The sequence below is a fragment of the Atractosteus spatula genome, chromosome 8 (genome assembly GCF_055471065.1).
Source record: "Atractosteus spatula isolate fAtrSpa1 chromosome 8, fAtrSpa1.hap1, whole genome shotgun sequence".
Lineage (NCBI taxonomy): Eukaryota > Metazoa > Chordata > Actinopteri > Semionotiformes > Lepisosteidae > Atractosteus > Atractosteus spatula.
Window position 1 is genome coordinate 90935 of NC_142713.1, and position 24614 is coordinate 115548.

The 24614-nt window shown below is 52.2% G+C and overlaps 2 protein-coding genes and 1 long non-coding RNA gene across 6 annotated transcripts; all 3 read left to right on the forward strand.

The window, feature by feature from the left end:
- Positions 1-706: 706 nt before the first annotated feature.
- pax10 (paired box 10) lies at positions 707-7740 on the forward strand. 2 transcript variants are annotated; one of them, XM_088923630.1, is made up of 8 exons: positions 707-722; positions 1546-1729; positions 2726-2872; positions 3606-3688; positions 4704-4848; positions 5697-5794; positions 6559-6688; positions 7655-7740. In XM_088923630.1, the coding sequence occupies exons 2-8, from the start codon at positions 1609-1611 to the stop codon at positions 7738-7740; spliced, it is 810 nt and encodes a 269-aa protein (XP_088779756.1). In that variant the 5' UTR covers positions 707-722; positions 1546-1608. The 2 variants fall into 2 exon arrangements, with proteins under 2 accessions (XP_088779756.1, XP_088779757.1); XM_088923631.1 differs by lacking the exon at positions 707-722 and having other exon boundaries at positions 1624-1770; positions 2743-2872; positions 5697-5735; positions 6530-6688.
- Positions 7741-12250: 4510 nt separating this feature from the next.
- Positions 12251-15754, forward strand: LOC148828913 (uncharacterized). The gene is made up of 2 exons (XR_016091502.1): positions 12251-12584; positions 14704-15754. It is a non-coding gene; the product is annotated as an uncharacterized LOC148828913 (long non-coding RNA).
- A 1156-nt stretch (positions 15755-16910) lies between these two features.
- Positions 16911-24309, forward strand: bcl2l12 (BCL2 like 12). 3 transcript variants are annotated; one of them, XR_016091471.1, is made up of 7 exons: positions 16911-17195; positions 18781-18982; positions 20816-21321; positions 21447-21548; positions 22998-23071; positions 23227-23812; positions 23927-24309. XR_016091471.1 is itself a non-coding variant. In XM_088923338.1 (7 exons), the coding sequence occupies exons 2-7, from the start codon at positions 18786-18788 to the stop codon at positions 23694-23696; spliced, it is 1182 nt and encodes a 393-aa protein (XP_088779464.1). In that variant the 5' UTR covers positions 16911-17195; positions 18781-18785; the 3' UTR covers positions 23697-24309. The 3 variants fall into 3 exon arrangements, 2 of the variants coding, with proteins under 2 accessions (XP_088779464.1, XP_088779462.1); XM_088923338.1 differs by having other exon boundaries at positions 23227-23481; positions 23649-24309; XM_088923336.1 differs by having other exon boundaries at positions 23227-24309.
- The last annotated feature ends 305 nt before the right edge of the window (positions 24310-24614 follow it).

Consider the following 24614-nt stretch of genomic DNA (forward strand, 5'->3'; position numbering starts at 1 on the left):
AGTCTCTCGCTGATGTCAGAAACGGGATTTTGGAGATCTCCGCCATGGAGCTCCGATAAGAGAGAGGTCTTACTACATTTCTCCAGGAAAAGAAATGTGAGGTTTACTGTCCTGATTTTATGCTCAGATCTAGTGAAAATGAGCTCCTTTCTTTCCCTGGCTGAGGGGAATGTTTCCTCTGGATCAGAGTACCGGACTGCTTTCCAGGCTGGAGTCACAAGCCAGTGCTGGCTGCGGCTGCTGGGGTTTTAACTAGAACAGAGAAACTGCACCTCCAACCTCTGCGCTGGTCTCACTACACTGGCTTCCAGTTGCCTACAAATTAGCTTTTTGAAATTTGAATGCTAAAATTAAAAGTCAGTAAATGGACTGGCGCCTAACTATTTCACTAAGGCTGTATGAGCACTAAATCAGTTTTCACTGGTCCTAGAGAAGACCTTTAAAGGACGGGAGCTGGCGAGAGAGATGAATTGTGTTCCCTCCTTTGTCACAGATGCATTTTCAGGAGCGGGTTCTGTACCTAGACTGAAGAAAACCTGCTTTTATCATCTTGCCAGTCTTTTTAACCTGCTTATCTATGTTTGTTTTTTTGTCGTACATTGTATTGTCGTACATGTATTCTGCAGACGGCAGCCTCCTGAGCTCTTCTGCTTTCTCACTCAACTCTGTGGGTAAATCTGCTGTACAGATTGAGGTTGACTGGGAATAATAACACTCAAGAAGTGAGTAAACTGGGAATGTTAATTGGGTGTTTAAGTCACAGTAAATTAATTTGGGTGGGTAGCTGCGTCAGCATGCGTAGGCTGCAAAGGAACAAGTAATAGGTTTATTCCATGCTGAAAAAAAAATTAATTTGGCGAGAGCAGTGCAGGCTGCGACCCCCTGTGGAGGGAGGGGAGACCCAGGGGCAGCTGCAGAAGAGCAAAGGGCAGGAGGAGGGGGGCAGGAGACGTGTGTGAGGGAGAGGAGGGGCCTGACGTATCGGATTTATTTTTTTAACATGAGGAAGTGACGTCAGGAATGATTCTGAATCAGGACAGCTGAGGCTGATTGAACACGGCTGCTGTCAAGCCTCCTGAACACTCACTGTAAACTGTTGTTGTGTGCGATTGCAGGCGAAGCTCCGTGCAGCACAGACCCCTTCGCCACACCAGTGTGCCAGGGCACCAGCGTGCCCGTGCAGGCAGGGCTGTGTCCAGCTCCGTGCAGCACAGACCCCTTCACAATAGCAGTGTGCCAGGGCACCAGCGTGTCCGTGCAGGCAGGGCTGTGTCGAGGGCGCAGCTGGTGGTAGGGTTAGGACTCCAGGCCTCTTCCTCCAGGGACAGCAGGCAGGGGGCCGAGGAGGACAGGGATCGGGATCCTGGCTGACAGCTGGGACTGCTGGGGTTAGCCCTGGACATCACGAGTGGGATATCCAGAAACTTTTGTTTTGCAGTACAGTCAGGAGTGCTGTGAAATTTGAATGGAATGGCTTGTACATCCCTGTTCCAGGTACAGCGGAGTTCAATATTCCTCAGCCACTTCCTCTCTTCTCATTTGCAGTTCCTGCCATTGGACCAGCGTGGAAGGTCAGGGTGTAGGTGAGAGGTGACAGGTCAGAGGTCGATGGGTATAGAGGGCATGTATGAGAAGCTGGCCATGATCAATCTGCAGAGCGGGTCTAACTGGAGTGGTCCCACCAGCTGGTACCACCAGGACAGCACTGTGCCAACACAGCACACAAATGGTAAGAGTGGCTTTCTGATAGAAAACACAGGGACCAGAGCAGTGCACTGTGACATCAGAGTCTGAAGGAGTGAGATATGACATCAAAGGCTGGGAGGTGAACTATGACATCATAGACTGGGAGGGATGAACTATGGCATCAGAGGTTAGGAATGGGTGATATAGGATGTCATAGGCTGGGGAAGTGAACTATGACATCAGAGGCTTTTAAGGGGTGAGATATAACATCAGTGACTACAGCTACAGTCTTGTCTGGAGAACAGAGCAGGAGGAGGTTCATTAACTCTTTCAGAGTGATGCAGACTGAGTCAGTAGTAGTGCAGGGGATCGAACTGAGACCCACATGGCAGTAGCACCTGTGCTTTGAGCACTGCATCATCGTACAGATCCTGCAGAGCATGTTAGTATTTGTAGTATTTATAGCTCTTGCACACTTCTCACAGATACGCTTCCCTGTAAGTGTCTTATTTCTCCTGACCTCAGCTCTGACCCAGACTCTGACCCCGACCCCGACACCGCGGGGTGCTTGGGACAGCGGTGCTCTCTCCCGGCTGCCGGCTGATAGGGTCACAGGGTTACAGGGCCACGAAGACACAGGGCAAGATTGCAAAGCTGCTCTAAAGATGAGAGATGTTATCGGCCCACGATGCTCATGGGCTGAGTATTTCTGTGGGCTTGGGCTGGGAAAAGACACAGGAGGCTGTTTTCCCTCCTCACTGATGGGAAAGACCAACACAAGTGTCATAGCTGAGCTGCCAGTTCCAATTCAAATTCTATAAAAAACGGTTTTACGTTTGTTTAAAGACCTAAACCAGGCCACTACGGTCTATACTTCCAGAGATACTCCAACATGTTTGAGGGGCATAATTCCAGGCAGAAATTGCCTCTGGGGGCTACGACAGTCCTGCCACTCCCGTGGGACTCCAGCGGCAGTTTAGATTGGAGGAAGCTGATGAGCAGCGTGAGGGTCTGACGGCGGTGTGTGTCCCGTTGGCAGAGGGCTGTAATCTGGAGGGAGAGGCTCTGGGAGGTGGCCCTGGGTCCGAGGACCCTGAAGAGTCCCAGCTGCGCCTGCAGCTGAAACGCAAACTGCAGAGGAACCGGACCAGTTTCACCCAGGAGCAGATAGAGGCTCTGGAGAAGGGTAGGACTCCAAGAGTGTGTGTGTGTCACTGCGAGTGTGTGACACTGCGTGTGTGTGACACTGCGAGTGTGTGTCACTGCGAGTGTGTGACACTGCGAGTGTGTGTCACTGCGAGTGTGTGACACTGCGAGTGTGTGACACTGCGTGTGTGTGTCACTGCGAGTGTGTGACACTGCGAGTGTGTGTCACTGCGAGTGTGTGACACTGCGTGTGTGTGTCACTGCGAGTGTGTGACTATGAGTGTGTGAAGGGTAGGACTCTGAGAGCCAGTGAGTGACAGTCAAGTGCCTGTGTATTATTGAGTACGTTTGCATGTGTAAGTGACAGTGTGTTCATACCAGGAGCTGTGCAGTGAGGTTCTCAATGTACAAAACCTGGATCAAGTTTACACTGCAGGAGCATTGCAGCATGTTTCTTCATCACATAGTAATAACATAGTGTCCAGGCTTTAACACAATCAGCATCTGCTCTGTTCTAATGTCTTTGGGTTATTATATCAAAGGGACAAACTGAAAGTTAGTAAAAGTTTTCATAACTATATTAATGTGAGATCTGCACACATTGAACTGCTGCCTTGCTATGCCCAGTCTCCAGTCCTGTATTTCCAGTCAGTTCCAGACTCAAAGTAACCCCTCAGAATCAATAGATCGATAAAGTAATCACCCCCCAAGCACATTCACACCCCTGACCCCCTCCCCAGTCCTGAAGGAGCACCGGTCTGTGTCTCTCTCAGAGTTCGAGAGGACGCACTATCCCGACGTCTTCGCGAGAGAGAGGCTGGCAGCCAAGATAGACCTTCCCGAAGCTCGAATTCAGGTACCATGTCTGTCCCAGTGTCTCAGCGTGTCTCTGTCTGTCCCAGTGTCTCAGCGTGTCTCTGTCTGTCCCAGTGTGTCTCTGTCTGTCCAGTGTGTCAGTTTGTCAGTGTGTCTCTGTCTGTCCAGTGTGTCAGTGTGTCTCTGTTCCAGTGTGTCTCTATCTGTCCAGTGTGACAGTTTGTCTATGTCTGTCCCAGTGTGTCTTTGTCGCAGTGTGTCTCTGTCCCAGTGTGTCAACCTGTCAGGTCGGTATTTGTGTGCATGTGTGTGTCAGTGTCTCTCAGTGTGTGTTGCTGTGTTGTGGTCTGTCTGTATTTCCCAGTAGGACTCACTGATGCTCCAAGCTGCTGAGTGTTACTCATAGAGGCTGCTGGACCTTCCTCTCTGTTGCTCACTGTCTGTCTCTCCCTCTGGGGCCTGTCGACCTCACCTGTCAATCACACCACCCTTAGCCTCAGGCTGACATCTGATTGGCTCACAGGGACACTGCATGCCTCGTGATTGGTCAAAAGCTTGACCTGATTCTTTGGTGAACAGTGTCTGGAGAGAAAGGAATTCAAACTAGGAGAGAATCAGAGTAAGAAAGATGGAGACCGAATCTGATAGAGCAAGAAAGACAGAGAGAGGACATGGAGGCAGGAGACACAGACGCACAGAGTTTAACACAGAGACAGTGAGCACTCCCTCCTTCTTTGTACCCATATACGGAAATCAAAATCATGCAAAAGGATTTTCCCATTGGCAGTAGAGTGAGAATTAAATAAGGAGACGAACACTCGGCTGCAGACAAGTTCGCCCTCACAGAGGCTCAGTAGTGCAGGACAGACAGATTGGACCAGTGTTGCTGTTCTATTCTTTTTTTCAACTGACAGCACTATACAAGATTTTCTTCAGTGAACACTAAGCAAATTGATGATAGAGACTGGAAGACAGGCGATTATTGTGAGCTCAGTTCTGATAGGACAGTCTGTATCACTGTGTTGACCCTGCACCTCTGTGTCTGTGATTGACAGGTTTGGTTCTCCAATCGCAGAGCAAAGTGGAGGAGGGAGGAGAAGCTGCGTAACCAAAGGCGGACGGTGGGTGGGGCTTCCTCTGGACACGCCCCCCTAAGCACCTCCTTCAACTCCAGTGTCTATCACCATGGCAATGGCTCAGGTCTGTCCATTCCTGTTTGGAGTCCATTGCTGTGGGTCACATGTCTGATGTTATTGTTAAAACACTCATCTACACTGTGCACTGTTGGCACAAGAAAATAACTGCAATTTTCATACTTATAAAATCAAGATCTGTGATTGTTTCTGATTCAGAGAAAATGTACTAATATATGAATTTATGTTTACTCATTTATTAAACAGAGTCTGTATTAGCCCCACCCTCTCTCTCAGTGCAGTGTCAATGGACTATATTGTCCAGTCTGTTTGTCTGTATTAACACCTCTCTCTCTCAGTGCAGTGTTCATGTACTGGAGTGTCCAGTCAGTGTGTGTGTATTAACCCCTCTCTCTCTCAGTGCAGTGTTAATCTACTGGAGTGTCCAGTCAGTGTGTCTGTATTAACACCTCTCTCTCTCAGTGCAGTGTTCATGTACTGGAGTGTCCAGTCAGTGTGTGTGTATTAACCCGCCTCTCTCTCAGTGCAGTGTTAATGTACTGGAGTGTCCAGTCAGTGTGTCTGTATGAACCCCTCTCTCTCAGTGCAGTGTTAATGTACTGGAGTGTCCAGTCAGTGTGTGTGTATTAACCCCTCTCTCTCTCAGTGCAGTGTTCATGTACTGGAGTGTCCAGTCAGTGTGTGTGTATGAACCCCTCTCTCTCTCAGTGCAGTGTTAATGTACTGGAGTGTCCAGTCAGTGTGTCTGTATTAACACCTCTCTCTCTCAGTGCAGTGTTCATGTACTGGAGTGTCCAGTCAGTGTGTGTGTATTAACCCCTCTCTCTCAGTGCAGTGTTAATCTACTGGAGTGTTCAGTCAGTGTGTCTGTATTAACACCTCTCTCTCTCTCAGGATCAATTCTCAGTCGAAACGAAGCATCTCTCTCAAACAGTTACAACACAATACCCACAATGCCTGTCTTCACGATGGCCAACAGTCTACCCATCCAGGTACAAACTTCAATATCCTTGACTCTCTCCTCGACTCTCTCGCCATCTTGCGGTTGTTTAGTGTTTGAAGTGTGAGATGCCACAACCTTCTGCTGAGCTCTAATTGTTGGGGTGCTTCAGTCCTCCAAAACTGGGGGGTCAGCGCTTTGTTGACTGGTAGTAATTCTGAATTCCATCTCACGCAAGATCTCAATGTCGCCTTTGAGACTGTAAAATATCTGTCCACCTTGAACCCATACAGACACTATCACTCTGCGGCACACTACAGTGTGCAGTCTGTCGCTGTGCTGTGGTTCACGTATTGTAACTTGCTGCTGTACACAGGGTATGGTGTGGCTAGCACTATCACAGCTCCAGGGTCCTGGGATCGAATCTGGGCTGAGATTTCTGTCAGCATGGAGCTTACATGTTTAGAATCAGATGAGCTTCTCAGTAGATTTCTGATGCTCCGACTTTACTGCACACCAGGGGTCTTTCTCATCATGGTGCTTATTACATTTTTCAAACTCATAAATCTTACATTTCTTCAATTAATAATTAAAACTATAATTCAGACTATGTTACATTAGGGGCACGGAGTGAGGACAAGGGAAGTGACATCACATTTCCTACCTGCACCACTAGGCGTCAGTGTTGACCATCTGGACAGCTTGACTGTGTACTATTGAAGTTAACAGCCTGAATATTGTGGCTTAATTATTGCACATATTTTGATAAGGCAACAGTGTTTAAGAGGAAATTTGTTTTGCATTTTTATGGAGCAGCCTGTCCCCTCGCAGAGCTCCACCTCCTACTCCTGTATGATCCCACCCAGCCCCTCTGTACAATCGAGGAGCTACGACTCCCCCTACGGCGCCTCTCACCTGGGATCAGCTTCTGGCAACTCCTCTACAGGTCAGTGTTGCCCCCCCTCTCCTCATTCACTTTAAATTAGACACGCCCTCTCTCCTCACTCCCTCTGGACTAGACACACCCTCTCTCCTCACTCCCTCTGGACTAAACACACCCCCTCTCCTCACTCCCCTGAACTAGACACACCCTCTCTCCTCACTCCCTCTGGACTAGACACACCCTCTCCCCTCACTCCCTCTGGACTAGACACACCCCCTCTCCTCACTCCCTCTGAACTAGACACACCCTCTCTCCTCACTCCCTCTGGACTAGACACACCCCTCCCCTCACTCCCCTGAACTAGACACACCCTCTCTCCTCACTCCCTCTGAACTAGACACACGCCCTCTCCTCACTCCCTCTGGACTAGACACGCCCCCTCTCTTCACTCCCTCTGTACAGGACACGCCCCCTCTCTTCACTCCCTCTGGACTAGGCACGCCCCCTCTTCACTCCCTCTGGACTAGACACGCCCCCTCTCTTCACTCCCTCTGTACAGTACACACGCCCTCCCCTCACTCCCTCTGTACAGGACACGCCCCCTCTCTTCACTCCCTCTGGACTAGACACGCCCCCTCTCTTCACTCCCTCTGTACAGGACACGCCCCCTCTCTTCACTCCCTCTGGACTAGACACGCCCCCTCTCTTCACTCCCTCTGTACAGGACACGCCCCCTCTCTTCACTCCCTCTGGACTAGACACACCCCCTCTCCTCACTCACTCTGGACTAGACACGCCCCCTCTCTTCACTCCCTCTGTACAGTACACGCCCCCTCTCCTCACTCCCTCTGAACTAGACACACGCCCTCTCCTCACTCCCTCTGAACTAGACACACGCCCTTTCCTCACTCCCTCTGGACTAGACACACCCCCTCTCCTCACTCCCTCTGTACAGGACACGCCCCCTTCTCCTCTGTCCCTTGCAGATTAGTTCCATTTGCACCAACCCAGCTCTCCTCTGCCCCTCAGGTCTGATCTCCCCTGGTGTGTCCGTGCCGGTGCAGGTTCCCGGCTCGGAGCAGGACCTGGGCCAGTACTGGCCACGGCTACAGTGAGAGGCAGAGAAAGACAGCAGCCAGTTCTTACATCCTCAAGAGCCCCATGGATCCCTGTGAGTGTCCTGTCCCCCACCCCAGCACCTCCGACCCTGCCCAGACCAGCAGCTCCAGGTCTTCAGTTGTGCCAGTATTGTGCCAGGGGCCTGCAGTAGAACAGACACACCTCGTCATCAATCAGAATCGCAGCTCTCCCTCAGCATGTCTGGCACAGCAATCTGTTACAGGGCTACGTTCTTGCCAGATGGTGAAGAGGGTGAAGAGAACTTCTGACATCACCTGTGCTACTACTGACCATCAATTTTCTACAACCACCAGCTCAAGCCTGTATTCTCACCAGCAGATGTTACCCAGGTGATAATGCTCTCCTGCCAATGGCAATCAAACTTTTCACAAGCTTATAAAACTAAAGTTTTTATTCTTACCAGCCCATGAAGAGTTAAGCTTATAATCTCTGCAGCCAATAAAACACAAGCTTACATTCTTACCAACCAATAGCATTAATTTTTCTCCAGCCAATGAAATTCGCATCCATATGCTCTCCTAGCAATGACAATCAAGATCACATATTTTTATATCCAATGGAATTCAAGCCTTTTCCCAGAATAGCGAGCGACAATCATGATGCTGACATCGGCCACAGAGGACTGAGCGCTCAGGACTCTGTGCTCGGCAAGCAGCAGAATCAGGGACAAAGAAGGATGAGCATGATGTCAGAACAGCTATGTGACAACCAGACTCTGGCCAATGAATCTCGAACCTTCTTCCACAGCAGTCTGACCTGATACCTGACCAGCGTCACTGAGGGAGCCCAAGAGTCAAGAATCAGGGACAACAAGAATGCATTCAGTTAGTGAATGACGTGGACATGTCTGCAGAGGAGGAAATAGCTGTAAGGTCTCAGCGAAATACGGCTGAGGATCCAGACCAATCCCATGCCAGAGGCTCAGTGTCTTCTTAGCACTGCCTGGCAGCCCTTCATCACTGGTTCTGTGTGCTCAGGCGTGGAGCAGTGAGACAGGAAGACCTGGGACCAGACGTAACTTCCACACCACTCCAGGAGTTCCCCATCCCGATCCTGGGAACCACTGTCTTAGTCCATGACAGTCAAGTCTGGGGACATCAACTCTGAAAACATACTTATCAATATGGTGTCAATAGAAGAGAGCTGGTCTTTGTTCTGCTCTTTTAACTGAGGAGACTGACCTTGTCAGGAACGGTCGGACACAGTCCCAGTGAGTGGCAATCAGGGCTGATGGTACCACAGCCGATCGGCTTGAAGACGCGGACGGTGAAGGACGCAGCAGAGCCCCAGCCAGCGGTCAAGCGCGTCTCCACATGGGCCGATCACCTGGACTGATGGACACGGGCTTTCTTTGAGCTTGAGAGATCCCCTTACTTCCTCCCTTATAAAGAAGGCAGTTTATCCAGAACCTGGGAAGAATAACGCGGGGCTTTGTGGTTGGTGCTGCGTCTTGAAAATCTCCTCTGTAGGAGTGTGTGATATATTACACGTGCTAACGACCAGAATCTCGACCTCTTAAGTTTTTAACTGGGAAACACCCTCGGACCCGCCTGACCAGCTGTAGAGAGCAGACCGCTGGGAGCTGAGGTGAAATCTGTCCAGTCTCATACACAGACCAGCTACACCAGCATGAGCAGAGCCCCCACGATCTCAGGCCACTGGGTGTCTGGTTAGTTTCATGGCCGCTGAGCTCTTAATGACAGAAGCTCACTGAGTCTTTAATGGAGCTGCAGTTTGCTCAGCTCATTCGCCGGGAGACTGCACTGCAGCTCCCTGACAGTGACCCGCGATCAGCGAGCTTTCAGAGGCTCTGCTGAGAATCAAGAGCGCTTGGATGATCTGTCAGACAGGCGGCTCTGAGCTTTAGCCTTGCCTGACACTCTCGCCCAGAGCAGTGTCCTGAGGAGCCCTGCACGAGCTCACCTGCTCGCTGGTTTCTGAAGAGCTGAGATTCTGCTCGACTTGACTTCACTCCGGCCAGAGGGAGCGAAGACATTCGAGTACATGAAGTCAAAAGGAGCCCAAACTAAGGCCTGCAGATAAGAAGTTCAGGACAGTTTAACACACGTCTCTCAGACTAAGAGTTCACAGACACTCTTAATGAGCAACCAGCCTGGTTTCAGAGTCGCTCCAGCAGGGAGACTAAGAGGAGGACACGTCTGCCGCCGGGTGGCCTGGGGGCTTCTGTGGGTGTCGCACCTGTAGGCCTCAGAGAAGTGTGCGACGACAATTGTTTTCCAACCTCTCCTTCCCTTTGCCGAGTCGAGGGAATTCTGCTGCAAATATCCTCGGTATTTATTCCGCACCTCTGGCTGTGTAAGAAAGAGCTCCTGGCTCCCGGGGGAGCACAGAAGTGGGGAAGCACAGACGAGGGGCTCCCTGGAGCGCTGCTCTCCCTTGGCCAGCCTGCACCTGAAACACACTCTGCACTCCGCAGTCTCCCGCCCACACCTGTGGCTGTCTGTTAAACCCAGTACTAGCTTAGCGGCTGTTCGCGTGACCCCTGTGATGTGCTGTGATGAACAGTAATTAATAAACGTGTGTGCTAACGACAAAACCACTGCCTGCTCTGCCTTTATATACCTCCCTGTGTCAAGACCCTGGGGGTGAAGGAACTGAGTCTCTTTAGTCCAGAAGAGAGGGAGTGTGGAGAAAGAGAGGGGAATCTGTGAGAGTTGAATATAGGGGAACACAAGCACACGCTCTGTTCTTAATTCATCCTGATTTCAATGATTACTCAAACACTGAGCTGATCTGACAGAAGGATGGAGAGGTTGGCAGTAACAGAGAAAACGAGATTGGAAGGGAGAGAGAGAGGCAGAAAAGAGACTCTGATAAAGATTTCTGGGGTTAGGTAATTGTTTCTCTCTCTCTGTCTCTCAGGAGTGCACTTCCTGTTTGCGTGCCTGTAGGTTTCCTGTTGTTGTGGTGCACCCAGACTCTCAGTCACACCCCTGTGGCTCCAGGCACTCCCATACAGATAACGGCTGAGACACACACACCAACACACACACTCATACAGATACCACACACTGACACACACGCATCAAGACACACACAGACATCACGCACTGACCCACATACTGAGGCACACACTTACACACACTCCTACACTGATGCAAACACTCTGACCCACACACACTTACACACACTGCCATTCACACACTAACACACATGGGGAGAGACACTGAGACATTGCAAATCGACACACACTGGTAAACACAAATTCTGACACTAATACGCAGACACTGAGCCTTATTGAGAGGCACACACACACAGCTAAACCTGCCTGCTGCTGCACTGCTGCTGAATGTGTACTGTGAACTCAGGGCTCTGGTCTCTTCAGGGTCTCTTGCTGGGAGAGAGCAGAGTGGGGGGGAGAGGAGCTCATCTCTGCTCCCATCTGTTTATTCCTCTCCTCACGTAGCCCTTCCCTGAAGAACCGCAATTAGGTGCCATTACTGAGGAACGCTTCTGGGAAAGAACACAAATCACACACCCCACAAACACAATATGACCCAGACTAGACCGGCGATCTCTGGACTGTAGGGGTACAGTGTGACCCAGACTGGACCAGTGATCTCTGGACTGTAGGGGTACAGTGTGACCCAGACTGGACCAGTGATCTCTGGACTGTAGGGGTACAGTGTGACCCAGACTAGACCGGCGATCTCTGGACTGTAGGGGTACAGTGTGACCCAGACTGGACCAGTGATCTCTGGACTGTAGGGGTACAGTGTGACCCAGACTGGACCAGTGATCTCTGGACTGTAGGGGTACAGTGTGACCCAGACTAGACCGGCGATCTCTGGACTGTAGGGGTACAGCGTGACCCAGACTGGACCGGCGATCTCTGGACTGTAGGGGTACAGTGTGACCCAGACTGGACCGGTGATCTCTGGACTGTAGGGGTACAGTGTGACCCAGACTGGACCGGTGATCTCTGGACTACAGAGAAATTCAAGTAACTGTCATGAAGGTGAAGACAACTCTACTGGATTCTTCAAGGATTCTTTGTTGAAGTTCCTGTTGGAAATGAGACTTTTCAGTTTTGCCTAGAATATTTGTTTTAAGATTGTCAAAATTCATCAAAAATATTTGACAAAGTCAACTTGTGGGACAACATGTTAGGATCAAGTGGGTAACAAGGACACCAGTGACAACTGAGACCAGTAGTGAGTAAGAATGGAAACAGGAGGAATTATTTACCCAGAGAGTTCCCTGGGGTAATTTGGGTGGTGTGTCTGGACTCACTCTTTGTCAGATCTAGAAGATAATAATGAATGCGCTGTCTGCTCCAGGCAATCAGCATGTGTATATTTCTCTCTTTCTATCTCTCTGTCTCATTTCCTGTGCTGCTCGACACCACTTCCTGTCACACAGGAAGTGCCGCGCCTTACCGCCCTTTCCCATTGGCTGTCGCCACAGCAACACCTTCTTGGACTGAAATGAGGAGAAAGAAAATCAGCTCTAGAGCAGCTGCTCGGAAGAGAGAGAAAGAGAGAGAGAGAGATGGCACAATCCTGAGAATGAACTCAGAGACAGAGGAGCCGAGAGAGAGAGACGAGGGAAAGAGAATAATTGAAACCAGGGAGGCAGAAAGTAGTCAGACAGATTGAAAGAGGCAGAAAATCTGATAAATGAAGAGAAAAATACGTAAAGAGAAAAATGATGAAGTCAAAGACCAAGTGAGCTGAGATTCCTGACTGTATTGGCATGTGGGACCTGAAGAGACACCAGAGAAAGAGCAACAGTGAAGGCTCTGAGAGAGAGGGGACAGAGGGGGACAGAGAAACGCTGAGAGATCCTCATCCAGAAGGTAACAGTGTGCCCTTCTTCCTTCTTTCTTCCTATACTTTCTTCGTCATCCAGTTGTTGTTCTCACACAGCAGAGGTCCAGAATGTCCTGTCTGTAAGGGCTGGTCCTGTCATTCACTTGGCCTGGGGGTCTGTCATCTGTCTGTGTATCTGTCCCTTCTCCTTCTGTCAGTCCTGTTGAATGTACAGGCTCAGAGAGATCACAGCAGACAGCAGTCAGATCTGCGCTGTGTCCCGATACAGAGGGATCACAGCAGACAGCAGTCAGATCTGTGCTCTGTCCCGATACAGAGAGATCACAGCAGACAGCAGAGTCAGATCTGCGCTCTGTCCCGATACAGAGGTACAGTATCACAGCAGACAGCAGTCAGATCTGCGCTCTGTCCCGATACAGAGGGATCACAGCAGACAGCAGTCAGATCTGCGCTCTGTCCCGATACAGAGGGATCACAGCAGACAGCAGAGTCAGATCTGTGCTCTGTCCAGATACAGAGGGATCACAGCAGACAGCAGTCAGATCTGCGCTCTGTCCCGATACAGAGGGATCACAGCAGACAGCAGAGTCAGATCTGCGCTCTGTCCAGATACAGAGGGATCACAGCAGACAGCAGTCAGATCTGCGCTCTGTCCCGATACAGAGGGATCACAGCAGACAGCAGTCAGATCTGCGCTCTGTCCCGATACAGAGGGATCACAGCAGACAGCAGTCAGATCTGCGCTCTGTCCCGATACAGAGGGATCACAGCAGACAGAAGTCAGATCTGCGCTCTGTCCCGATACAGAGGGATCACAGCAGACAGCAGTCAGATCTGCGCTGTGTCCCGATACAGAGGGATCACAGCAGACAGCAGTCAAATCTGTGCTCTGTCCCGATACAGAGGGATCACAGCAGACAGCAGGGAGTCACATCTGCATGACTGGGGTTCTCAGGGTCTGAACTGAGCCAGTTACTGTCTTCATGAGCCCAGATTCACAGTGGCCTTTAACCCCTAACTGAAGACCCCCAGAGCCCCTGAAGGACTGGGCTGAGCCACTTACTGTACCCTGTCTAAAAGGACTGGGTTCACATAGTTTTGCCCAACAGCTGGGCTGTAGACTTTTGGAGGGAGTCAGGCGCAGAGGCAGGCCAGAGGGAGAGCCAGTAGGATCAGCTGCAGTTCAGGTGAGAAGGTGGATACCGCTGTGAGCTGTTCTGTAGGTCAGCAGGTTCTGTAATGACCCACCCGTCAGTATTTAACATTGCTGGACTGGGCTAAACCAGACTGAAGTTTCTTTTGGTCTCTGGGGACTCGATGGGCAGTGACAGGGGTTCCCATTCCTCAGCCTCCAGGTCGGGTTCACAGTTCGAGAAGCTCTGATGTGGCTTTTTTACAGTGAGAACTGCCTTTTGTTCAGGTACACACTGCCCTCTGGTGGCAGGAAGGATTATTGATCATGTGCATTGTAGTTTTTGCTGGAGATGAGCTCTTACTCGCTAATTGATCCTTTCAATTGTTTTGATTATATAATTATTTTATATTATATAATTATTATGTAATGATTATATGATATATCTTGATAACATCTTTCTTTTTTTTTAAATCTGATGTTTTCAGCTCCCTCACTGAGGTCTGCTGTACCCAGTGTTGGGGTACAGAGCTCCTCGCTGAGGTGTACTGTACCCAGTGTCGGGGTTCAGAGCTCCTCACTGAGGTCTGCTGTACCCAGTGTCGGGGTTCAGAGCTCCTCACTGAGGTCTGCTGTACCCAGTGTTGGGGTTCAGAGCTCCTTCAGGTCTGCTGTACCCAGTGTTGGGATTCAGAGCTCCTCACTGAGGTCTGTTGTACCCAGTGTTGGGGTTCAGAGCTCCTCACTGAGGTCTGTTGTACCCAGTATTGGGGTTCAGAGCTCCTCACTGAGGTCTGCTGTACCCAGTGTTGGGGTACAGAGCTCTTTCAGGTCTGCTGTACCCAGTGTTGGGGTTCAGAGCTCCTCACTGACGTCTGCTGTACCCAGTGTTGGGGTTCAGAGATCCTTGCTGAGGTCTGTTGAGCCCAGTGTTGGGGTCCCTCATTGCGCTTTGAGTTCTATGTCACACTGTCTCTCTCAGACAGTCTGTAACCTTTCTTCTTCTCTCCCAGCTGCTGCCACAGGATCTCATCCCACTCTCTCCCTCCCAGATTCAGATTCGGAAACATGACAAAGTCAGACAGGCGTCGCCATCGCGCTGAAGGACAGTCAGTCCCACTCTTCCCCCCATCCCTGTCTGCCTCAGTCACCACCTCTCCCAACCCTGTACCAGTGTGTGATTGACAGCAGACACCCTGGGCGGGGGCTGGGGAGGCGGGGCTCGGGGCTCTGCACATGCTCAGATCGTCCTAAGATTACGTCATCTGCGGAGGGCCGTGTGACCTCTAACCTCTGACCCTGGAATTCTGTGTCATCAGAATAAGAGCTGCTGTTCCCCCACTCTGCTGCCTAAAGGGCTTGCGGTTTCTTACTGTATTATTATTCCTGTGCAGTATTTTCACCACTACAGGGCTTGTGACCAGTGTCCAGTATCAGGAGTGAAGTCAGTGCTGTTGCTGCAGTTCACTCTGCGGTGGACAGGAGGTGCTGTGAGCAGTGTGAACTGCAGTAAGGGATCCCGGCTCTGCCCTCCTGATTCACTCCCTGGCTCAGTCCAGGAGGAAGACCGGCAATCTCTGACCTGTGTGAAGGAAGAAAATGGCTGGAATTATAAGCCAGTGTGGACAGGAACCCGGAGGTCACCAGGAGGTCACCAGGAGGTTCAGAAGATAAGATATTCTATTCATCGTCTCAACCAAGAGTACAAAGCCTGCATTAGCCTCAGATCATCGATTCAGACTGCCTTATTTAAGTGCAATAAAAGTGTGTTATCTTTTATCTCCACAGCTATTGACCTGCTTAATTTAGACAACTGACTGTATATTTTACTTTGTTTTTTTCATATATTTATCGTATGTACCTATCGCAAACACTGATAACTTATTTCTTTGTGTCTTTTAAATTGCGAAAATTACCTAAAGTTGTCGACTTTTTTTTCAGCTCATGCTTGTATGTTTCTAATTTGTTAAAGGGATCAGGTAGTGTTAGATGTATTGTGTATTGCTTTCTGTCTTTTACTGGCCTGCAAAGCAGTCTGGGACAATAAAGGAGGTAAACAAGCAATCTGCACATGGGACTGTTTCATTGAGACACAGCTGTGCACGCTGATGGGGAAACACAGCGTCACCTGTGCGGAATAATCAAGGTGCTCATTTTGAACAAAAGGAGACTCTGTTTGATGTGTTTTGTTGGTGTTCGTTTGTAAGCTGCATCAATTGTAATTGGTCTGGACAGTTTCAAAGTAAACATCAAAGCGCACCACGTTATTACTACAAATCCGTAACAGTTCTCACACATTGCCTTGTTGTTTGAAAGGACTAGATCTATAAAGCTTTCCCTCTCTCACACACTCTGAGAACACTAACCATGTCTCCCATCCTGGCTGGTAAATTGTGTTCCACACTCCCACAACCCTTTGTGTAAAGAATACATTATTGGTTCTCAAGTTTAAATGCACATGCTTGTAGTTTTCATCAGTGTCCCCTGGTTCTTTGAAGATTGTGAATGTTTATATCAGGTCCTCTTGTAGTCTCTCTGTTCAAGTCTAAAGAGACTCAGTTCCTCCAGTCTGTCAGTGTGGGACACTCCCTTCAGACTAAAGAGACTCAGTTCCTCCAGCCTGTGGGACACTCCCTTCACACTAAAGAGACCCAGTTCCTCCAGCCTGTCAGTGTGGGACACTCCCTTCACACTAAAGAGACTCAGTTCCTTCAGCCTGTCAGTGTGGGACACTCCCTTCACACTAAAGAGACTCTGTTCCTTCAGCCTGTCAGTGTGGGACACTCCCTTCAGACTAAAGAGACTCAGTTCCTTCAGCCTGTCAGTGTGGGACACTCCCTTCACACTAAAGAGACTCTGTTCCTTCAGCCTGTCAGTGTGGGACACTCCCTTCAGACTAAAGAGACTCAGTTCCTTCAGCCTGTCAGTGTGGGACACTCCCTTCAAACCCAGGAAGCACTGATCCCATGGCAGCAATATTGTTTAAGCCACACAGCGTGTGATTAAATACAGTGGGGATTTTTGGGGTAAGAATGAGAAGGTATTGACGTGCTAAATGAAAGTTAATGAAGTGAAAGAAAAATACTTCGTTAACCGCTTGGTACAGTGAACGGCGCTATATAAATAAAGATTATAAGTGTGACTCACTCCGGCCCGGCGCTGTGCGGAGGCTCTCGGACAGGAGCCGCTGTACAGCTTTAAGACGCAGCGGGGAGGGCCCACCGCACGCATGCGCAGACCAGCCATTCCACAGTTTCCCCCGGGACGGAGGGGAGGGGTTTGGGGAAATTTGGGAAGCGCCGACTTGTGAATGGAGGAGACGGAGCAACAGGCAGCGCTGAGAGATTATGTGAAAGGCGAGGGACGTAGCAGCACTGGATCGGAGCCGCCGGCCGGCCGGCGTCACGCCGTGTGAACGCGACTGTCCCGTCCCGTCCCGGAATCGGCCTCGTCCTCGGCGCTTGCTGAGAAATTGAAAACTTTCGGTTCTTTGCCGCGGAGACCGGTGAGTTCCGGGCGTGTGTGCGCTCACGATAGTTCCGCGTTCCTCTCGTTGGTCCCTGTCCCACTGCCTTGTTGGATGACTTCTGAACGGGGAGACTGCTCGGGCACTCCGGCGGTGGGACAGTCCGGTCATTGCGGAGCCCGGCGCAGCGATCGGACTCGGCGCAGCACGTCTCTGATTCTCTCCTGCAGTCGGTACCCCACAGCCCCTCCCTGCGCGCGCTCCCGAAACGGGTGATCGGGGTGTCCTGTGCTCGTGCACAGCGTGCGCCCCCACAGCTCGGGAGATTCGGGGTGACCTGGTGCTGGTTACAGGGTGGCTCAGATCCACAGGTGAAGACAAAGAGGGGTCTGTCTGGGCGGATGTGCTTTAGGATGGTGTTCTGTGAAAGACGCTATATGAAAGAGGCGATTCTTCCTGCCCCTGGTCAGATCAGGGGTGTAGAAGAGAGGGGATCTAGCTCTGCCGTGGGGCGAGCAGTCGGGAGAGAGTCCAGAGATCCACGTCACGTCGCTCCAAGCTGTAGGAAGCGCACAATAATATTATTAGTAGTAGTAATTACACTTCTACAGCGCTTTTCTGGACACCCCACTCAGAGCTCTTTACAGGTCATGGGGATCCCCTCCACCCCCACCTGGATGATGCTCCAGTTCTCTCACACAGCAGCTCTCAGTGGGAGGAGAACAGAGTGATGGAGCCAGTTCAGAGAGGGGGGTTATTAGGAGGCCATGATGGGTAAAGGCCAGGGGGAAATTTGGGGTAACACCCCTACTCTTCTCGAGAGACACCCTGGGATTGTTAATGACCACAGAGAGTCAGGACCTCGGTTTTACGTCTCATCTGAAGGACGGCACCTGTTTACAGTGTAGTGTCCCCGTCACTATACTGGGGCATCAGGACCCACACAGACCACAGGGTGAGCGCCCCCTGCTGGCCCCACTAACACCTCTCCCAGCAGCAGCCTCAGCTCTCCCAGGAGTCTCCCCTCCAGGTACTGACCAGGCTCACACTGCTGGGCTCGTGGGCTGCCAGCTGGTAGCTGCAGGGCGATAGAGCTGCTGGCAGTGTTGTACGGCACAAAGCGCTGGCAGTCGAATGTGGTTTAGAGCCTCTGTGTGTCTCTGCAGTGGCACTGGAGCAGTGTGTGCGTTGCGTGTTGTTGTGTACAGTGTGTATCACACAGCCTGGCTGGGTGGGGTCTGCGAAGATCCTGAGCTCAGATACTCCTGGGCTGATTCTCAGGTGGCTCTACTGCACATTTTTTAAATATTTCTCAGCTGCTTCTCTAACATACCTGTTCTACTGCAAGGTTTCTCCATCGGACAGGACAGTGCTGCCAACAGCAACACAAATTCCCACAGGTCTAGTAATTCTGCACTCATACAGTCTGACACAGAGGACAGCAGCTTAGTGTCACTGGGGGCACAGTCTGACACATCGGACAGCAGCTCAGCTCTGTCACTGGGGACACAGTCTGACACAGAGGACAGCAGCTCAGCTCTGTCACTGGGGACACAGTCTGACACAGAGGACAACAGCTCAGCTAGGTCAATGAGTGTGTGTCTCCTCTCTCTCTCTCTCACAGGAGCAATGAGTGTGCCCCCTCTCACTCTCACAGGAGCCATGAGAGTGCCCCCTCCCTCGCCCCCCCTCTCTCCATCCCTGCTGGAAATCAAGGAGGAGACCCGGTTGGTTCTGGAGGCCTTTCTGCAGCGGTCCGCTGCCTTGCCCACCTCTGCTCAGCCAGGGTGGGTGGGAGGTTCCTACAGGGACCCCTACAGATTCAGGTACCCCCTTCCTCTGATGGGCTCTCTCACCCCTCCACATAGGCACATGGAGTACAGCCCCATTCGGAGGCTCAGTGGCTCCTTGATCCCAGAATCTCATCCCAGTGTTTCCAGCCAAGCTGGATTTTGAATAAAACCGCTGGACTCTTTCTAATTACGCATTTGCTTTCTAATTACGCATCACTGTACCCCCACAGTCCGGAGATCGCCGGTCCAGTCTGGGTCACACTGTACCCCCACAGTCCAGAGATCCCTGGTCCAGTCTGGTCACACTGTACCCCTACAGTCCGGAGATCACTGGTCCAGTCTGGTCACACTGTACCCCTACAGTCCGGAGATCGCCGGTCCAGTCTGGGTCACACTGTACCCCCACAGTCCGGAGATCGCCGGTCCAGTCTGGGTCACACTGTACCCCTACAGCCCGGAGATCGCCGGTCCAGTCTGGGTCACACTGTACCCCCACAGTCCGGAGATCGCCGGTCCAGTCTGGGTCACACTGTACCCCCACAGTCCGGAGATCGCCGGTCCAGTCTGGGTCACACTGTACCCCTACAGTCCGGAGATCGCCGGTCCAGTCTGGGTCACACTGTACCCCTACAGTCCGGAGATCCCCGGTCCAGTCCGGGTCACACTGTACCCCTACAGAACAGAGATCGCCGGTCCAGTCCGGGTCACACTGTACCCCTACAGTCCAGAGATCGCCGGTCCAGTCCGGGTCACACTGTACCCCTACAGTCCGGAGATCGCCGGTCCAGTCCGGGTCACACTGTACCCCTACAGTCCGGAGATCGCCGGTCCGGTCTGGGTCACACTGTACCCCTACAGCCCGGAGATCGCCGGTCCGGTCTGGGTCACACTGTACCCCTACAGCCCGGAGATCGCCGGTCCGGTCTGGGTCACACTGTACCCCTACAGAACAGAGATCGCCGGTCCGGTCTGGGTCACACTGTACCCCTACAGTCCGGAGATCCCCGGTCCGGTCTGGGTCACACTGTACCCCTACAGTCCGGAGATCGCCGGTCCAGTCCGGGTCACACTGTACCCCTACAGAACAGAGATCACCGGTCCAGTCCGGGTCACACTGTACCCCTACAGTCCGGAGATCGCCGGTCCAGTCCGGGTCACACTGTACCCCTACAGTCCGGAGATCGCCGGTCCGGTCTGGGTCACACTGTACCCCTACAGAACAGAGATCACTGGTCCGGTCTGGGTCACACTGTACCCCTACAGTCCAGAGATCGCCGGTCCAGTCTGGGTCACACTGTACCCCTACAGTTCGGAGATCGCCGGTCCGGTCTGGGTCACACTGTACCCCTACAGTCCGGAGATCTCCGGTCCGGTCTGGGTCACACTGTACCCCTACAGTCCGGAGATCGCCGATCCAGTCTGGGTCACACTGTACCCCTACAGTCCGGAGATCCCCGGTCCAGTCTGGGTCACACTGTACCCCTACAGCCCGGAGATCGCCGGTCCAGTCTGGGTCACACTGTACCCCTACAGAACAGAGATCACTGGTCCAGTCTCTGCTGAGACATTATTTTTTATTGTATTTGCTTATTTAATTGAGATCCTTCCAGTCCTACTCCTCTGTCAGATGCCTGCGCTCCTCTGTGATGCTCACAGTGTACGAGACTCTGCTCCTCGCCAGCAGGGGGCACCATACATGTCATAGTGGCGAGTCGAGCTTCGTCTGGAGTCTCGTTTGTATCGTTCTCATGTAAGAGTCAAGGAATGTGTTTGACAATGATTGTGTGACTTGCTTTTCAGTGGTTATGAAACTGCTTTAAGACGATTTAAACGTGGGCGGGCGTGTCTCCTGCTCTGATTGGACAGGGCCAAGAGTTCGGCTCCGGAGAGCGATGCGCCGCTGGAGGGCAGCTGGAGTTCTCTCCATGAGCAGATCGCCCAGGCGGAGGAGAAGAAGCACGGCTTCAAGACACTCATCAAGAAGCGCCTGCGGCGCCGCCCCTCGGGCCACCACAGCCAATCGCAGCGTGGTGCTGGCCCCTCCCCCCCTGGCCCCCGCAAATCAAACAGCCTTGGCCCTTCCGGGCACAGCCAATCGCTACGCTCGCAGGAGAAGGGGGAGGGCCCTGGCCTGCTGGCCTGCGTCGGGGGCGGGGCCTCAGACGAGGAGAAAGATGCAGAGAGGCAGGACAGGAGGAAGAAGCCCAAGTCGCCCTTCCTCAGCCTCTTCCGCAGGAAGTCCAAGGACCGAGTGAAGTTGCCGGAAAGGGCTCAGGGGGAGGAGCTTGCTGGCAAGACCCAGCCCCCCGGGCGCCCTAATTGGCTACCCTTAACACCGAAGGCGGAGCCTGTGGACCAGCCCAGGTCACCCAGTGAGTAGAGATGACCCGGAAGTGAACGGCCTATTTCTGAGCGTCTGTCCCTCTGGACAGGCCCCCCCTGCCAGTACCTCAGCGTCCCATCTGTCTGTAGTGACGTCTGCCTCTGCCTCTTTCAGCTCACAATCCAGGCTTCTACAGGGAGGTGGCCGAGACTCTGGAGCGCATCGCCCAGAAACGCAGCTTGCCCAGGCCGCCCAAGCCGAGCCCGGCCCGCGAGGGTAAGACGCTATCGGCTGAACCCTGCTGCTCGGTAGCTCTGTGCCGTCTGGTCTTGGCTCTGGTCCGGCTCTCGGGGGTTGAAGGGTGGAGGGGGACCCCTTGTCTCCCTTGTGTCAGGGGACTGTTCGCCCGTTTGCATTGCCTGCAGGTTGAGCCTCATGCTGTGAAAGAGTAGGGGTCCCCCCCAGGAGCCCAAACAGCAACCCAGATTTTCAACAGAGCGGGGTCACCGAGGCGTTTAGAGGGTGAATTCTTCATCTGTCCCTCTGCCTGTTGTTTTTCCACGGCGTTCCCAGGCCTGAGCTCGATGTCCTGGGGTTAGCCCCGGTGGGGGTCTTGAAGAGGGGGGCACCTGGGGGCAGGAGGCAAAGAAACCACTGACCCCCATCTACTGAGCAAGGCCTCAGGCACCCCCTTTTAGAGTCTGAACTCCACAGCTCATTAAGACATGATTTCAGGGCCCCTCTGAGATTCAGGGGATACACGAGCCCAAAATCAAAACCCCATCAGTGCTTCTGTCAGTGTCTCTGCGGTGTTGCTACAGTCAGACAGGGCTCAGTATGGCTGCAGTATTGAAGAGCTCTGCAGTGTTGCTACAGTCAGACAGGGCTCAGTATGGCTGCAGTATTGAAGAGCTCTGCGGTGTTGCTACAGTCAGACAGGGCTCAGTATGGCTGCAGTATTGAAGAGCTCTGCGGTGTTGCTACAGTCAGACAGCTCAGTATGGCTGCAGTATTGAAGAGCTCTGCGGTGTTGCTACAGTCAGACAGGGCTCAGTATGGCTGCAGTATTGAAGAGCTCTGCGGTGTTGCTACAGTCAGACAGGGCTCAGTATGGCTGCAGTATTGAAGAGCTCTGCGGTGTTGCTACAGTCAGACAGGGCTCAGTATGGCTGCAGTATTGAAGAGCTCTGCGGTGTTGCTACAGTCAGACAGCTCAGTATGGCTGCAGTATTGAAGAGCTCTGCGGTGTTGCTACAGTCAGACAGGGCTCAGTATGGCTGCAGTATTGAAGAGCTCTGCGGTGTTGCTACAGTCAGACAGCTCAGTATGGCTGCAGTATTGAAGAGCTCTGCGGTGTTGCTACAGTCAGACAGGGCTCAGTATGGCTGCAGTATTGAAGAGCTCTGCGGTGTTGCTACAGTCAGACAGGGCTCAGTATGGCTGCAGTATTGAAGAGCTCTGCGGTGTTGCTACAGTCAGACAGCTCAGTATGGCTGCAGTATTGAAGAGCTCTGCGGTGTTGCTACAGTCAGACAGGGCTCAGTATGGCTGCAGTATTAAAGAGCTACAGTCAGAGAGGTCTCTGTATTGCTATAGTGATAAATGCCAATGTGAGGACAAATTTGAAGGTAAATTATACTCCCTGAGACAGAAGCAGGATATTTCAGTCCATGTGTTTCTTCAGTAAAGGGTCTTGAATAGCTGTGTCTCTCTCTCTCTCCTCAGACTCTGAGAAAGAGCTCATAGTCCAGCAGCTGGTCAGTATCCTGTCCATGCAGGGAGACGCTATCAATCAAAAGGTAAAACAGTCTCCACTCCCATCCCTCTCTCCCTCTCCTCCTATCCTCCATTCCCTCTCTTCCCTCTGTCCCTGTCTCCCTTACTCTTTCCCCTCTCTCCCCTCTCTGTCTCCCTCTCGATGTGGACAGGATCCGGATGTCTGTCTCTCCTGCAGATTAACTCGGACCCTTTCCTGCGCTCCAGCCTGTCCCGCCTGTCCTACGGCTCCTTCTCCACCCTGGTGGAGACCTTCACCACGCAGACCGAGGCCCTGCCCCCTGCGCCCGCCAGCCCCACCCTGTCCCGCATCGCCGTGACGATGGAGGTGTCCCGCCGGGTCGCCACAGCAACTGGGGTCCAGAGGGTTGTGGGATACACAGAGAAGTACATGGAGAAATTTGTGCCCTGGATACAGAGGAATGGAGGATGGGTCAGTGTTTGCCTCTGTCTGAGTGTCGGGAGTTCAGTGTGTATCTGTGTCAGTCAGGCTGTCGGCTGGACAGAGCATCGGTCAGTCTGCCAGCTGGACAGCGCGTCTTTCACTTCATCTGTCTGTCAGTCTTCATGATTGTCCTCTACTTTCTGTGTCCTCTGTAGGAGAAGATTGTCCAGTGCGGAGATCTCTCTGACCGTCAGTTGGACTGAAGGCTAGCAGCTTCTGGCTCCAAGCTGAGCGCAGGAGAGGAGCTGTCTAGAGACACTGACTGTTCCACTGTTTACTGCTCAGCACACCAGACAGAGGTTTACAGTCCTGGACTCAGGTCTGGACACCAGCCACAGGTTTACAGTGCTGGACTGGACACCAACCACAGGTTTACAGTGCTGGACTCAGGTCTGGACACTGGTCAGTAAAATAAATATTGCTGCTTTGGCAGGACCTGAATGACCAGTGACCTAAGTGGCCAGTTCCTAAAGAGCACACCGACAGGACAAGGGGCAGGGTCTCCGCAGTGCCGAGTCCGGATTAGTCCCGATCCCTGCTGATCTGCTGGGCCTGATCAGCTCCTGACTGGAGCAGGAGGCTCTTCCGCAGGGATGATCCTGGCCTGGGCTGAGCACGACACCCCTGCGCACAGCTCTACACTACAGGTCTCCCTGCCAGACAACGCTTGATGTCTTCTCTGGAGTGCAGGGCTAGAAGATGCTCATTTGTTATTGAACATATCAAAAGGGAAGAGTGTTGTGTTCTCAACTGCTACCTGATCATGAAACTATCAAATGTAAAAATATTTGTACAATAAAAAAAGTCTTATAAACTAGAAGCATCTTATTGTCTCTTTGGCTCCTTAGGGCCTGACAAGGATTACGCCAGTGATCTCTGGACTGTAGGGGTACAGCGTGACCCAGACTGGACCAGTGATCTCTGGACTGTAGGGGTACAGTGTGACCCAGACTGGACCGGTGATCTCTGGACTGTAGGGGTTACAGTGTGACCCAGACTGGACCAGTGATCTCTGGACTGTAGGGGGTACAGCGTGACCCAGACTGGACTGGAGGGGTACAGTGTGACCCAGACTGGAACAGTGATCTCTGGGCTGTAGGGGTACAGTGTGACCCAGACTG